This window comes from Lepidochelys kempii, chromosome 21, assembly GCF_965140265.1.
Source record: "Lepidochelys kempii isolate rLepKem1 chromosome 21, rLepKem1.hap2, whole genome shotgun sequence".
NCBI classification, from domain to species: Eukaryota; Metazoa; Chordata; order Testudines; family Cheloniidae; genus Lepidochelys; species Lepidochelys kempii.
Genome location: NC_133276.1, coordinates 932512 through 949996, shown reverse-complemented (window position 1 = coordinate 949996; position 17485 = coordinate 932512). Strand labels below are relative to the sequence as shown.

General features: G+C 41.1%; 1 protein-coding gene across 1 annotated transcript in view; it reads right to left on the bottom strand.

The window, feature by feature from the left end:
* The window catches only part of TRIM33 (tripartite motif containing 33), an 81032-nt gene that overhangs the window by 17138 nt on the left and 46409 nt on the right, over positions 1–17485 (bottom strand). Inside the window, exons 6-10 of the mRNA XM_073320068.1 lie at positions 17006–17120; positions 12331–12477; positions 6022–6139; positions 1237–1481; positions 788–952 (exon numbers count right to left, since the gene is read on the bottom strand). Of these exons, the coding sequence (XP_073176169.1) occupies positions 788–952; positions 1237–1481; positions 6022–6139; positions 12331–12477; positions 17006–17120 (790 nt within the window). The remainder of the gene's footprint in view (positions 1–787; positions 953–1236; positions 1482–6021; positions 6140–12330; positions 12478–17005; positions 17121–17485) is intronic.

Below are 17485 nucleotides of genomic sequence, written 5' to 3'. Positions count from 1 at the left end.
AAGAAACAACAACTCTGAATCGCTAGAGATACTGGTGTACAGTGTGGATTTCCCATGGCCTCCTGTCTAGATCCTTACTGTTGCACATGGGGGGGGGGGGGAGGAGAATGGGGGAGAGAGGGGGGGAAGAGGTATTTTCTTAGAAATGCAGCATTTTAATCTAGGGATGACTTTAGCAGAAACTGCATTTGCACAATATTCATAGTTGTGCTGTTTTAAAAGCATTAATAAACAGGTTATGTTTTTGAAAAATTCTTCCCTTCTGCTTTTCTAATTGAGCAAACTCCCATTATTACAGATATTTTTATTCTGAATGTTTATGAAAGGTCTGCACCACTTTTTTGCAGATATATAGTGTCACAGCCATTGTAGCTCAGGACCAACATTTAGTTTAGAAAATGTTTTACAAAAATCATGAACATTTTTATTCATGCAATAATTTGAAAAAGAAACTCAGCAGCTGCCCAGCCACCACAAAGTGCAATGAGTCATTCGTGGTTCAGCTTCTTAGCTGACGAAAATGCAGAATGAAAACAATGGAAATTATTAGATTTTTCACACTTACGTAACTTTGAAATATCAGCCAGCACGTGACATGAAAAAGGTTAGCCACTCACAAGTGTAGTTCACATACAGCGGAAATATATACATTCATGTATTTTCACACACACACTTTCCTATCTATATGAGAACTGACAAATCTGCAGATAGTGATCAGTGAATTAAGTAAGTTTTTAAATGAAAGGTTAGTATGCTGGGGCACAAAAAAGGTATGCATAGTACATACTTGTCTCTGAAGGTGCGGCTGCATCATTGAGTACTGTGGTCCATTATGGCGTGGTATTCCTGGAATACGAGCAGCATTCTGAGCCATTCTCATCTGGTGTGCTTGGAAAGCCCCACAGTTCAAGTTACCCCTCTGCATGGTCTGCATGCTGATCAACCTAGGAGGCTACAAGAGTTTGTTTTTTTAAAAAATTCCTGCTGTTAACAAGAAAACGAGAAGCAAACCTTTTTCCATAGAAGTAGATGCAATTACTGATTTCCATAATCTCTAGAAAAAGCCAGTCATTGCCCTATTTAAATAAAGCATGTCAAATTTCATAAGACTAGACTGCTCATACATTTTAATTTAATTCTGTACAATATAAGTAGGTATCTGCTCATGTCAGAGAGGAGCAGAGTTAAGTCTTAGCATTACACTGCAATGTAAGGTAAGGTATTCAGGAAACTTGCCTGTTGCTGTAACATCTGAGGGCCTGCTTGCCTAGGAAGAGGCCCAGCTGGTTGTCCCATCCTCATTTGTTGCAATTGCTGGTGTTTTTGTGCATACACCTGCTGTTGCATATGCTGGAGCCGCAGCTGTGCTAGATTAATCTGTCCAGGGGCTTTGTTGATGTGGTTTGTTCCTGGAGGAACTTGTCCAACTACTACATTAGGAGTGTAGCTAGGGGTTGGTTTATTTTCAATAACAAGGTTACCTAAGGAATAGAGAAAAAGCAAGCTGGTGAAGTACAAAATTTCCACTTTAACTCAATGGCTGATAAAGATTCGAAACAGAAATCTCTGAATTTTTTACTTCAGTTTTCTCAGTATTTTACGTTAAAGGAAGGAAGCAATTTAAGTCTAAATTAAAATGTAAATTCCTCGACAGCCATTTGCAAGTATCTCTGATCTAGTCTAGATGCAGGCTAGCCAGGGCTGAGCTTGTCTTGTTACTCAGCTGGCGTAGTTTTTACGCTAAAGCAGGATAAAGCAGCATCACTCCACAATAATTGCAGGTCAGATAAAGTTACCTACAAGTTTATACCACTAAACTTTTTCCCCCCAATTATATCCTCTATAACAGACTGGGGCTTGGTAAAAGACTTTCAGACTGAAGTCTTAACATTTATTTTGGGAAGAGGTACATTTTGGGCAGAATGGGCACTATCTGTTGTGCCTTAGGACTTGTCTACACTAGAAAGTTATACCAAACTATACCAGTACAATCCTGCTAGTGTGAGCACAATTATCTCAGCACAAAGGTGCTTTATACCAGAATAGCTATTCCCGTGCAGGAAGGGGAATAACTATATTGGTATAAGGCACCTCTTTTATACTGCTATAACTCCATCTACACTCAGACGCGTATCCATATAACTATATCTAAAAAACTGAAAACGCTGCATTGGTATAACTATCAAGTGTAGACCAAGCCTTGGCTCTGCTTTGGAGAGATTGCCTCTAAATACAAGAGTAGATTCTTGTGTCCATTCAAATCCTTGGCTGCTGCTGAGAACTAACAAATATGTGGGACCCTACCAATTTCACGGCAATGGAAAATGCATCACGATCTCCCCCGCGGCTACGAGTGCCCTGCACAGCCACTCTCGGGGGGAGCTCAGACCCACCTCCAGGTGCCTCCCCCAGTTGCAGGATGCTCTGCAACTGGACAGCAGCTCCAGCGGTTCCTGCAGCTGGAGGCAGCTTGGGGAAGTGGGTCTGATCTCCCCTTGCACTGAGGAGCACCCAAGCCCACTGAGGAGCGCCCTAGGGGGATCCTAGCTCTGGCTGGGATGGGGAGGGACAGGACTTGTCCATGCCGTGAGTGGGCTCAGACCCGCCTCCACGAACCTCCTGCGACTGCAAGAAGTGCCACAGTTGCTTCCTTCAGAATCCAGCTCTGAGGGCAGCACAGGAGTGAGGCTGGCAATCCCGTGACCCCCCTACAACAGCTCTGCGACACCCCCTCCCCCATCCCCTTTTGGGTTGGGACCCCCACAGTTACAACACTGTGAAATTTCAGATGTAAACATGTGAAGTGACATTTATCAGTTTTCAAATCCTATGGCTGTGAAATTGACCATAATGGACTTTGAATTTGGCAGGGCCTTACCAATATGATAGTGATTTTTACATTGTGGAAATTTATGCACCATGAACTGTACTGAACTCCACCAACTCACTTCACACAGTCTAAAGAATATTATGGAGGCATCTTATGGTAACTCAATAGTTTGGGATCTGCTCTAAAGTGAGTTTAAAATGGGATATAAATTCCTGCTTTTTTATCAATGTGGAATTTCACACAGGATTCGTTTTTATGCTCTTTGAATTTTCTGTGCAGCTTTCTTTGGTTTCTCTTCATAAAGTGTTAATAGGAACCCTCTGAATTTGGGCTCTGGATGAAATTTTCTTTGATAGTCCTTTTAATTGATGACTAATCTTCACAAAACCTGGCTGAGAGGTAGCCCCTGAGGAGAACTGGTGTAAGGGGAAAAGTTTTTTTAAGGGTAACTTTTACCAATTTTTCACATTGTAACAGTGTATTCGTTGTGCACACAAACCTGATTGACTGAGGCTGGGCACATACAAACTTGGCTGGTTGATGTGGGGCTGGGGTTGTGGGTAGTGGGTGCACACAAAACCTTCGCCATGAAGAGCTACACCGTCTGGTCAGATTTTGTCCCACAACAGAGAACGATCAGCTGCTGCGCATGGACCTATAGATACGCTTGCTGAATTTCCATCCCTCAGGCCTGTGCCCACCTGCTCTAAAGCCAACCCCCAAAGCAGCATAAATTAGGAAATTAATCATAGAAAAACATTTGTAAGTAATTAGTGTTGCCTGACAACTCAAAAAGTTAAGCCACTTACCAGTACATGAGCCCGTGCTCTGACCCACAAGCAGATACCTTACCACCACCTCTAATGGACCCCATAGGCCATGCACTGTAACATTAACTCTAGCCCCTCAAGGGTGCCAACCTTTCTTAAACCCTTTTACACATAACGCCTTTACCAAACTACTCTCTCTCACCGCAACCATCACATCAAACATCCACAACTAATAGTGCTGGGGAAAAAAATCTAGCAACTGGGTGCAGTTAGAAGAATGACTGAAAATGGGGCAAAGTTACAGCTGCAGTGCATGGTCTGCGGTGTAGTCGTAAGGTGTCAACCCTGTAGTCCTTTACCCACAAGCTATATGTTATCAGGAAGCTTAACTTTCCATTTCTTTGCCTTTGTGGTTTTGTATGGGTAGCGACCAAAATTACTTTACAAAGTTTTGTGTATTAATTAATGGGCTAGCTTGGAACCAGTCAACTAGGTTATCTGGGTCATCCAGTCCTCTTAAGAGTTACACTGGCTCAAGCCATATTAAACACAGTAAAACATCTAGTGATTGGATAAAACTAAATCTAATATTATTCCTGATACAGAACTAATTAAGAAGGTCAAAGAGTTCATCCTTATAAGGCCCCTTTGGTAGGTAAATATGCAAATAAATAGACCAGAAATGTAGAGAACCCACTTAGTAGAAATGTATTTAGGCTTCACTGTTTTGACCAAAAAAAAGAGTACTTGTGGCACTTTAGAGACTAACCAATTTATTTGAGCATAAGCTTTCGTGAGCTACAGCTCACTTCATCGGATGCATACTGTGGAAAATACAGAAGATGCATCCGATGAAGTGAGCTGTAGCTCACGAAAGCTTATGCTCAGATAAATTGGTTAGTCTCTAAGGTGCCACAAGTACTCCTGTTCTTTTTGCGAATACAGACTAACACGGCTGTTACTCTGAAACCTATTTTGACCAAGTTTACCCTAATCTAAAACTAGGTAATCCTGCCAAAAGAAAAGGTTTTCAGAACAAGTCTATTAAAAATTACAAACTAAAGGTCTGGGTTCAGCAATTAGAAGAGGTTCTCCATCAGCTGGTGAAAGGAAAACAGAGTGAAGCCAGCAGGCACCATCAGACAGTATGTCACATCACAAATGTTTTGCGCATTTCAATCTCCAAATGGCAGGCAAATCTTGATGGAAGGGATAATCATACCAAAACTGGACAGACTCTTACTCTTGCATGGAAAAGAGGGATCCTGTATCAATGGACAGGCAAGCAAGGTCAGCCCAAGAAGAGAAGACACCAGGCATCAGTGTGACCAGCTACAGTGACCATATACTTAAAATGGAATACAAAGTGACTGAAGGGCCAAAATCCCAATAATATGTATGTAAGATCTTGACCACAGTCTTTGTTAAGAACTTTCACATAGGCCCAAATTCCACGGCTTGGTCTGAGGCATGAGGCTTAGTTAACAATGGACAATACATGGCTAAGAAAGCTGGGATAGACAGGAGACAACTTTGTTTGTTTCTACTATACATAAAATAAGATGAGACAGCATAACTCCAGGTGAAGAGCAGTAATTGGGAGGCTTATCAGGAGTTACAGGCACACAACTCGCTGAAAGGAGCCTTAAAGTCTGCTTCCTGGTGCAGGAAGAAGATAATGGTACATACTCCCCAAATGCCAACCAGAGTTCAGGGAGAGGCCTAACATGATAGCATGAATTATGGCATCCTCCCTTGCACAGATGCATCCTCCCTCACAGATGCCAACCCCAGCTCGCAGAAACGGAGGGGTAACCATAAACAGTCATTGCTGTGTACTGTTTACTGTTCTTTTTGCTTTAAACCCTCCAGGAATGTACCTGTGGGCCAAACCTGTCTGGAAAAAGCCACAGTCATTTCTATGGACCTGAAATCAGGATTTAATTTACACACTGCAAGAGGAGAATTTTCAGGGATAATACCTGTGCATTAGCAAACATGTTAACTTGAGCTATGAGCGGAGCCATTGTATAATCTTTTAGACTACTGGTTTATTGTGCTAATTTCATCTTGCTGCTAGAACCTATCCAGCGGCTCAGAAACTCCCACCCCATCGCTTCTCTCCACTCCTGACACCACATATAATCTATTGTAATCAACTGTTTAGCAGTGTCTCACTGAGCCTAATAAGCGAAGTGACACTCCACCAGTGCTGTGCGTAATAAATCCTCATGCTTGACTCTACTCAGTGTCCACTTGTGTTCCTTCAGTGACCAAAGCTCTTTCCATCATGACTGCCTTTAGGGTCTAACTACAGAAAAGATAAAATATTTAATTCTGTTTCATACCCGCTGGTAATACATTGAAAACTCCCCATACAATCCAGTCTCCCCAGAAACACTTTATACGTTTTTTTCTCACCTAAATTGACTACATTCTTTGCCCAGAATGTGGGGTCACAATGGAAGCGTATTGCTCCGTTAGCAGCTGGGACGGGATCACATCGTGCCTTTAAAATATGTCGCAACTGGAACGTAATCTGATGGGACACAAAACAAATTAAGATTGATTATGACATTGAATGTATGAGCAAAGAGTGAACATGTTAAGGAGAAGCATACAGTTAGTTCAGCAAAGAGCTGCCAGTTACCACATAAAATTATGACTTTCAACAGCCACTTAGGTCACTGCCAAAGAAAACTATTGCTGGATAGCGTTCCTTCTTAATCATCCACGTAGAGTCTTATTCGTGAAAAGTTAGTGCATCCACCATACAACTCACTTCATACAGTTTCGTAGCACATATCAGCAATGCTAAACACATGAAGGAGAACAACAGTAATCAGAATGATGTGATTTCAGATGTCTCACGGCCTGCCTCACTAAGATTCCCAGCTTTCCAGCAGACTACACTGTCTGTTTAGTGCTGACTGAATGCAAGATTGATAGTATGCAACATATTCTGGTCCCTTGGTTTTGCATTAATCCAGGATTTAATTAGTAATGATTAACCAAAAAAACCCAACTAACATTACGAAGTACTGTCCAATTTCTAACCTTTAAGTTTGCTCACCTGCTTTCAGGAAATGTTCTCAACTAGTTGTTTCTACCCAGTTATATAATAAAGGTGTAATCCAACTACTGTTTTAGAAATTCTTATGTTTGTAAGGGAAAAAGCTTGTCTAAAAACAGTTACTCCTTTTATCATAATGTAGGAAACCTTAAATACAACTCACAAGGATTGAGGGTTTATTTCGTTAGTGGGCATAGCTACTATACAGTGGAGTCGCATCTTACGCGGGGGTCAGGTGCTAAAGTCAGTGCGTAAGGCTAAAATCGCAGAGTCAAAATTACCACTGAAAATCCCTTGAATCGCCCATAAAGTACAGTATACTGTACATAGTTTTGTGTATACAACCCTATACAGTAATATGTATAAATGTATAATGTATACAGTAACGTACAGTATATAATAAAGAGTACATATGCAAAATATAATTTTACAGTACTGTATTTTTAATTACGGGGGTCATCAGGGCTTGATGTCGATCCAGGAGACGGAGGTGACGGAGAGCGAGTCGTAGACGAAGTGGTTGGCTCTGGTTCAGCTCGACAAGTTGATTGCGCAGGCTCATCTGCTGCTGGTTGTTTTTCCTTGAAAAACATGATCAGCAACTGTCGCTGTTGTCTCTTGAGCTGCTCAAACATTTCTTGATACGGTCTCAAATAGTCCATAATACGACGTGTGATTTTGAGGCTTCGTTCCATAAAGGGATTGTATTCAGAAATTAAATCATTCTTCATTGGCACATGCAGCTTCACCAGTAGTCTGCACGTTTTTGAGGTTGAAGCAGTTCCTAAAACTATTAAGCCAACCTTGGCTGGCTTTGAATTCCTTCTCATCAGAAGGCTCATCATCCAGCGTTTCTTCGCTGTTTCTTCGGTTGAGCACCAGATGAAGTAGTTGGCTTGCATTTAGGGGCCATGTTGTACGAAAAATACATATTTTTAAACACTAGAATCATACTTAGCGCGGCAAGATGCTCACACTACGAGGGGCACACGGGAACTGAGACCGCCTGAGGGAACAGCAGATTCATGTCTTCCACCTCATGCTCACTCCGGGGCATACACTCATTGAGTGGAATGGTGGGCAGAAGCGCTCACACTATTTACAGGTATCTTGTTATTTTTCTTTTTTTTTGCCGAGCACGTATAGTTGAATTCGCATAAGTTAAATGTGAATATGATGAGACTCACTTGTATTCTGCTCTTAGAAAATATTGCGTACATTTTACTTACAAATGTGAGTATCTCTTTGCTTTAGAAATAAATTATGCTAAATTATAAATCCAGATGATTCAGCTTGATGATCTGTAACAATTACTTAGAATACTGCCAGTTAGTCTGAACTTTTTCTAAACTCAACACGTTCTAACTATCTTCAGTTGAATCATTTAAAGAACTTTAACCCTTTGATAGCATCAGAAAATACAACTTTTAACATTACACAGAAGTAGTTCTGGGAATTCATATAAATGAGTTCACCTTGAAATTCCTACTCCAGTGCTAATGGACTAAAAAGGTGTGTGCTCCACAGCATCTCCCCCTCTTCAAGTCAATACAACAGCAGATATGCTTTCTGCCGTTAGGTTAGAAATCTAAATAAGAAGATTGGTGAACTTAAGTGTCTGATATTAAATGAGGATATTTATAGAATAGGCATTACAAAAACTTGGTGGAGCAATGATAAATCAATGGGACACAGTAATTCCAGGATACAAAATATACAGGAATGACAGAGTAGGTCATGCTGGTGGGGGAGTTGCACTATATATGAAAGAAAGCATAGAATCAAATATAGTAAAAATCATAAATACATCAAACTGTTCCACAGAATCTCTATGGATAGAAATTCCAAGCTTGAACAACAATATAGCAGTAGGAATATACTCCTGAACACCTAACTGAGATGACAACAGTGATTGTGAAATGCTCCAGGAGATTAGAGAGGCTATAAAAATAGAAAACTCAATAATAATGGGGGATTTCAACTATCCCCATATACAGATCACCTCAGGACAGAATGCACAGATAAAATGTCTAGACACCATTAATGACTACTTCTTGGAGCACCTAGTCCTGGAACCCGTAAGAGGACAGGCAATTCTTGATTTAGCTCTAAGTGGAGCATAGGATCTGGTTCAAAAGGTGAATGTAGCTGAACCACTCGGTAATTGCTACCAAAATATAAATTAAATTTAACATCCTTGTGGGTTGGAAATACCAAAGAAGCCGACCACAGTAGCATTTAACTTAAAGAAGGGGAATGACACAAAAACGACGAAGCTAAACAGAAATTAAAAGGAACAGTCACAAGACTGAAATGCCTGCAACCTGTAGACACTTTATATAAACCACCACACTAAAGACTCAAATTAAATTTATACCCCAAATTAAAGAAAAAAATAGTAAGAGGACCAAAAAAATGCCACCCTGACTAAACAGAGTAGAAGAAGCGGTTAGAGCCAAAAAAGCGCCCTTTAAAAATTGGAAGCCAAATTGTACGGAGGAAAATAGAAAGGAGCATAAACTCTGGCAAGTCAAGTGTAAAAGTATAATTAGGCAGGTGAAAAAAGAATTTTGAAGAGTATCTAGCAAAAGACATGCTCTCTGAACCATCTGGCATTGGCCATTGTCAGAAGACAGGGTACTTGGCTAGATGGACCATTGATCTAACACAGTGTGGCCGTTCTCATGTTATTTAGCCATCTGATCTTTCAAAAGCAAGAATAATTTAGCACCAAGTACAAAGCACAACATAATTTTAGTCAAATTTAGGAAATGAATTCCCAGCAGAACCAGACTTTCTTCATTCATAAAGACAACTTTAAACACAATACTGCCCCATAATTCCCAAAGCCAACATTTTATAACTTGTTTTCCAGTCAGAAAGTAGGCATTTCCCACTGAAGAAAATGTAGATCCATGATTCTTGTGGAAAACTGGGAAATATTTATATTAGTTTTTATAAACATATATGCCTCTGTGTATGTGTGATATTACCCTGTTTGAATGCATAGAGTTAGATCAAAAGGGGTTGTTAAAGAAACCAAACAGGAAATATAAAAAAAGTGTCCTAGTAAACACCTGAGTATACAACAGTCAAGTTTTTAGCTATGATCACACCTGAGATACAATCCTGGTGACAGAGCTGTTTTGCCACAGTTGAGAATCTGGAGATCAAAAGACCATATTCTGTTAAAAGAGTGACAGACCTAGGGGTATGAATCATAGAATATCAGGGTTGGAAGGGACCTCAGGAGACCACCTACTCCATCCCCCTGCTCAAAGCAGGACCAATCCCCAACTAAATCATCCCAACCAGGGCTTTGTCAAGCCTGACCTTAAAAACGTCTAAGGAAGGAGATTCCACCACCTCCCTTCGTAAAGCACTCCAGTGCTTCACCACCCTCCTAGTGAAAAAGGTTTTCCTAATATACAACCTAAACCTCCCCCACTGCAACTTGAGACCATTACTCCTCGTTCTGTCATCTGCTACCACTGAGAACAGTCTAGATCCATCCTCTTTGGAAACCCCTTTCAGGTAGTTGAAAGCAGCTATCAAATCCCTCCTCATTCTTCTCTTCTGCAGACTAAACAATCCCAGTTCCCTCAGCCTCTCCTCATAACTCATGTGTTCCAGTCCCCTAATCATATTTGTTGCCCTCCGCTGGACACTTATTAATTTTTTCACATCCTTCTTGTAGTGTGGGGCCCCAAACTGGACACAGTACTCCAGATGAGGCCTCACCAATGTCAAATAGAGGGGAACGATCACGTCCCTCGATCTGCTGGCAATGCCCCTATTTATACATCCCAAAATGCCATTGGCCTTCTTGGTAACAAGGGCACACTGTTGACTCATATCCAGCGTCTCATCCACTGTAACCCCTAGGTCCTTTTCTGTAGGACTGCTGCCGAGCCATTTGGTCCCTAGTTTGTAGTAGTGCATGGGATTCTTCCATCCTAAGTGCAGGACTGTGCACTTGTCCTTGTTGAACCTCATCAGATTTCTTTTGGCCCAATCCTCCAATTTGTCTAGGTCCCTCTGTATCCTATCCCTACCCTCCAGCGTATCTACCTCTCCTCCCAGTTTCGTGTCATCTGAAAACTTGCTGGGGGTGCAATCCACGCCATCCTCCAGATCATTAATGAAGATATTGAACAAAACCAGCCCCAAGACTGACCCTTGGGGCACTCCGCTTGATACCGGCTGCCAACTAGACATGGAGTCATTGATCACTACCCGTTGAGTCCGACAATCTAGCCAACTTTCTATCCACCTTATAGTCCATTCATCCAGCGCATACTTCTTTAACTTGCTGGCAAGAATACTGTGGGAGACCATGTCAAAAGCTTTGCTAAAGTCAAGGAATAACACGTCCACTGCTTTCCCCTCATCCACAGAGCCAGTTATCTCGTCGTAGAAGGCAATTAGATGATGCCCTTGGTGAATCCATGCTGACTGTTCCTGATCACTTTCCGCTCCTCTAAGTGCTTCAGAATTGATTCCTTGAGGACATGCTCCATGATTTTTCCAGGGACTGAGGTAAGGCTGACTGGCCTGTAGTTCCCCAAATCCTCCTCCTTCCCTTTTTTAAAGATGGGCACTACATTAGCCCTTTTTCAGCCGTCCGGGACCTCCCCCGATCGCCATGAGTTTTCAAAGATAATGGCCAATGGCTCTGCAATCACATCTGCTAACTCCTTTAGCACTCTTGGATGCAGTGCATCCAGCCCCATGGACTTGTGCTCGTCCAGCTTTTCTAAATAGTCCCAAACCACTTCTTTCTCCACAGAGGGCTGGTCACCTCCTCCCCATGCTGTGCTGCCCAGTGCAGTAGTCTGGGAGCCAACCTTGTTTGTGAAGAGGGACAAAAAAGCATTGAGTACATTAGCTTTTTCCACATCATGCATGCAGTAAACAGGCTGTAACTTGGTGCCCAAGAGAAGGCAGGAGGACCCGTGGCAGAAAGACTAAATTATGTCTTCCTAGGTGCTTGAGGGGAATGCCAAGTTAAGGTAAGAGTATGTTTATACATATCTTGTTTTAAATTAGTTTCTCTACTGCTGTGTATCTTTTGGCAAACTTCATCCTTTGTTTTGAAGAAACCATTTCTGTGTCACTGAACATCATCATCTATAGGCTCCTGAAGGAAAACTCTCACACGTATCAAGACCATTGGGCCTCCTAAGTATCACAGCTGGCAACCACTCGGTGTTAGTTGATACGCTTTGTTCACAGGATCCCACTCTAAAAACTAGAACCATGGACCTGCCACTTCAAAAGGTGTACTCGGGCCTGGAAAAGGGTCTCAAGAAGGGGCAGTTTACCCAGGGACTGTGACAACACTGATGGCACAGAATTCTACAAAAGAAACAACCACACAACTATCCACCCCAAACTCTTTCAGCAAGGAGAGAGAGGTCACTGCGCTGGCAAACCCTTTTTCATTACTATTAAATCATGAAGCCAACAGTTTTAGATGGAGTGTGATTAACTGGCTCTCCTTTCCTTGTAAGTGATCTGGAGAAAATAAACCATGTCTTGAAAATTCTTTTGACCATAAAGTTCTCTTCTGTCAAGGTTGGAGGCGCAAACATACTAAGATCCCAAAATTTTTGCTATACTCGATTCTAAATTCTGGAAGGGGCAGGTTTCCTTACCAGCCGCTTGCTGTACAGCAATGCAGTGCTGCTGCCGCTTGCAATGGCCCAGTTGGTAAAGTTCATCACATGCTTCACCTGCCGCGAAAGCCCTGTGATGTCATTCTGCTGTTGTATTAGCTTCATCTGTCTTTCCTTTGTCACATTCTACAAAGAAACAGAAGCTCAGATTATTAGATTTAAAAATCATCTATACTGATATCAGACAATTAAATGCACACAATTAAAACAATATACATTATACATATATACATTATAGGAGGACCTGGCAGTGACATTGTTAAGTTACTTAACACTCTCCTTTATGAAAGACACGAAGTACTAACACTGCCAATTCTTTGCAGCAGGTGTTCAAAATTCAGGAGAGAAAAAACCCTGAGGTTGGAAGAACCACCTTTTAGGTCCCACAAAATTCCATTCGGGTTTAGCAGAGTCATGAACCACTGCAAATTGTCATTTCCTCTTCGTTCCCTGACTTGTCAGTAACATTTTGATAGCATGCTGCCACCAAAGCACTTGTTATACTGGGAACCCAGAGAGCAGCCAGCCAAGCTACAGCCAGAGCAGCTGTACAGTAGTGATTGGGGGGAGGAGAGGGAGAGAGAACAAGGCTGGACTCCCCCCAGTTCCAACAACCCACACCCCCAAATGCAACAAATGGTCCCAGGGGCTTATTTCAGCACCACATGGGGCAGAGGATCCCCCATAACTACAGCACACAGTCCCAGCATCAGGTCACTAATAATATTAACAAAGGAAAAGGAATACAAGCCGGAACAGAGAAAACAGGTGAAAGAATATTTAGATAAGTTAGATGTATTCATGTGAGCAGGGCCTGATTAAATTCATCACAGGGTACCGTTGTGATAACTGGGCCTAAAAATTTACCCTAATTGTGAGCTCAACTGTAAAAACTAGGATGATGTTTATAAAATGTCACAACCTATAATAAACATTGATGGGAAAATGTGCAAAAGACTAAATTAGTTCAAACAAAAAGGCCTACTGATCTAATTCAAGGTCTGTGTTAAGATCATGCCTGGTAAACAACAGAAGCGTGGGACAGGAAATTAATGGACCAAAATTGGTGTGTCGGAAATTAGGCCTAACTGGTGAACAAAATAATGAGGGGATGGGCTATTCCACCCATCACTCCCTTCTGGGGTTCTTTAAAAAAGCAAGACTTTGGGGGATAGTGCAGATGGACACAGGCTACTGCAACACTGGCTGACTGAAAGGGGAAGGAGTGAGCTTCACCATCATGGCTGCCACCCCTGCTGTCTTTTGGGACCCCGGAATCCAGTGCACCATCGTTCTACCTGCATCATTCTGATCGGAGAGGGCCAGCGAGTGGGAGCCAGATGACATCGTCACCTCCACTGGCTCTGGTTAAATCCCAACCACTACCTCATATGTGAGACTGCCTCCCGCTCACCTCCAGTGTGTCCTTTTCCTTCCTTACCTTATTTCTTCTCTCTCTTATCTCTCCTTTTTCCTTCTATCTATTAGGAGTCTGGCTCAGCCAGCCAAGGCTGTACATTTTGCAACACTGCTGTCAAGCCCGTGACCAGAAAGGGGCAGCTAAAAACAATGCCGTAAACAGCCTAATACTGGTACAAGTTTGCCAGGTCTCAGAGTGGCTGATAAGACAGCATGTTCAGCCTGTGTTTCTCCAGCAGTGAGGATGCAAGTGAATCAACACCAGAGACAGAAGCTGCATTTTCTATCTTTGCTGTTTTTATTTCCCCCTTTCTCCTTCCAAAAGGGCTAAAGGGAAAGGGAACAAGGGATGTTGTTAAAATGAAAGCCTTATTTGAGATTTTACATTTCAAATGCTATCACTGTTTTTCTTTCCTTTCTGTATCTTCAATAAAAGGTTAAAAAGGATTTTAATGGTGTTTGCCATGGTGCTAAGCAGGCTGAGATCTCTATATATCAAATCCAAAACTTTGTTTAAAAAACTGTTTTATGCTGGACCGTTTCAGGGGTCATGTTAACATCTTTGAGTCTTTGGGCCTATCTATTCCATTTAAATTAATACAAGACACTGTTTAAGGAGCTATTTGAAGCAGTCTCACAACCATTAGGTAAGGTTCTAGAGAACTGGAGAAGGGAATTATAGGGAACAAGAGGACCCAGGGAATTGCAGACCAGTCAAGCCTAATACCTGGAAAGATACTGGGACAAATTGTTGAACAATCAATTTTAAGGACCTAGAGAACAACAAGTTGATAAATAGCCAGCATGGATTTTGTCAAGAACAAATCATGCCAAACCAACCTAATTTCCTTCTTTGACAGGTTTACTGGCCTAGTGGATGGGAAGAAGCAGTTGATGTTATATATCTTGACTTTAATTAGGCTTTTGACACAGTCCAAAGTGACATTTTCATAAGCAAATTAAAGTAATTTCATTCAGACCACATTTCCCTAAGGGTGGGGGTGAAAAACACATTGAAAAACTGTACTCAAAGAGTAATCATCAATGGTTTGCTGTCAAACTGGGAGGACTATCTAGTAGGTCTTCTTTGGGTCTGGTACTATTCAGTGTCGTCATTAATGACTTGGATAATGGGGTGGAGAACATGCTTCTAAAGTTTGCAGATGACACCAAGCTACAGGAGGTTGTTAACACTTTGGAGGACAGAATTAGAATTCAAAATTACCTTGATGAACTGGAGAATTGGTCAGAAATCAACTAGGTGAAATTCAATTGACAAGTGCTAAGTACTTCAATAGGAAGGAAAAATCAAATACACAAATACAAAATGGGGAATAACTAATAGGCAAAAGTACTGCTAAAGAGGACAGAGAGGCTATAGTGGATCATAAAAATTGAATGAGTCAATGTGATGCAGTTGCAAAAAAGGCTAATATTTTGGGGTTTATTAGCAGGACTGTCATATGTAAGACATGGGAGGCAACTGTCCCACTCTGCTCAGTACTGCTGAGGCCTCGGCTGGAGTAGTGTGTCCATTTTGGGCACTGCACCTTAAGAAAGATGTGGACAAATATGAGAGAGTCCAGAGAAGAGAAACAAAAATGATAAAATGTTTAGATGCATGTGTTTAGTCTTGAGAAGAAAAAAAAATAGGGAGGGGGATACAGGAGCACCGGATAACAGGGTGGGTTATTACAAAGGACTGTGATCAACTGTCTTCCATGTCTACTGTGAGTAGGACAAGAAGCAATTGGCTTAATTTGCAGCAAAGGAGATTTGGATTGGGGGGAAAACTTGAGGTCCCTTCCACTTCTATATTTTTATGATTCTATAAATGCAACACATGCTTTAAAAGTTTAATTAAACTACGTAATTTAAGATTTGTGCTTTACATGTTTATGTAAAAATATGCAATACCTATCCTACCAGATTTCTGAAGCCATTATTTGGAATGTCTCAGCTCTTTTAGTTATTAGGAATTACAGTGTCAATTCTGAAGAATGACTTTCACAACTCCAAGGGTACATAATCTGATATTAAGACCTCTACTGCAGTACAAAGTAGCAGTAAGCACTCCTTACACAATGTAGCCTTGCAGAATCCTACTTTTAGTCTGTCTCCCTTCCCTGTGCATCCCTCTGCCCCCAAAACAGTTCCCTGACTGAAAATATTAATTTGCCATCAGAGTTGTAAGAGTAGACAAGTAGGTCCTGCTTGGGCTGGTAAATTTTCATTACAATTTATTGAGATATTTATTGGTGTCTTTCAAACAGCCTTTTGTCAGCGCACACACACAAAAGTATGTAACAAGCCACAACTATGAGATAGAATGCACTGCTCCCTGTTAAGCTGTCATATATAGGAGTTCTGAAGCTGAAGTGACAAGCTTTCTTGATGGAGACAAGGAGATTTATGAACACGGAGGAATCACATTTCAGCCACATTCAACTACTTCCTTATGGAGTGAGAATAATTTGAGACCCAGCCACAGACTATCCACTCAGAGGTATATTGACAAGCTCAAGTTAGGTTAAGTAGGGAAGGACAGCCTCAAGCAAGGACGACGACTTTAGAAGTCTTCTGAGCTACCTCCCCTTTGCCACTACCATCTCACAAGAGCAGAAGGAGAGGGGAGAATCCGGTTCTGACTGCATTAAGTCACACAAAATGCAGAGCAAATAGACAATTAGCAAATATTTGCCATTTATACAGTACCAATTATTTTTTTTGTCTGAAAAACTTAAGGCAGATCCCTGCCTCTAAGAGCTGACATTCTAAAGAGAAGGACTCCTAGACAAGTCATTGGGAGAGGAAGTGAAAAAAGCAAGCAAATGAGCAGTGATATTATGAGTCATGTTAATTCCACAGTCTGTACACATTAGCCTCTTAAAAAAGGACAAGAGTTTACAGACTTCAGGAGTAGTATGTTTTAGGGTAGGAACATGGCATTTTGAGTCAGAAAGGGCTTTTTCCAGACATTTATCTATGATAAAGAGCAAGTTTAAAATGGGGCTATACGACACAGATGTACAAGTTAAGAAAGTCATAGCATTTTAGATCAATGAAAAGATCACAGGAGATTTAACTCCAACCATATCATACTTGAGTGGCATACCACTGAAACACCTGTGCCTGCACAGAATAAACTCCTCACTCAAGTATGGAATGCAAGTTCTCAATAGGTGTTCGAAAGAGCGAGTTTGTGAACTGATTTTTTGTTTGTTCTTAACTGTACCTCAAGCTGCTGTAAGAGAGATTTTCCCTTTTTATTGATTTCATTGATGAGGGTGAAAATAGCCACTTTGATTTCCTGTTCTACTCGTTTGTTAGTTTCATTTACTTCTTTTATCCTAAAAAAGAGAAATGTATGATCAGGCAATTACTTTATACTATGCCTTCAAATACTACACAGTCATTTTTCTTCCATAAAAAGTAAAGAAGCAACTTTCTTTAAAGTTATTTAATAAACGCAGAATTGTATGGCTTATTTACTTTCTGCCTAACAGATAAAAAGTTGCTAACCCACTGCTACAGATCTAGAACCATCTAGAATTTAATTCTTGGCAAATAAAGGAGAAAGTTTACACAAAGTCTGACCCTGATTTGATGACTTAATTGTCTGACTTTTCTGTCCACCTTTTTATGTTTAACTGCTCTTTCATGTTTTGCTTGAATTAGTGTGAAGTATTAATCCTCTGCTTCTATTTTCTTATTT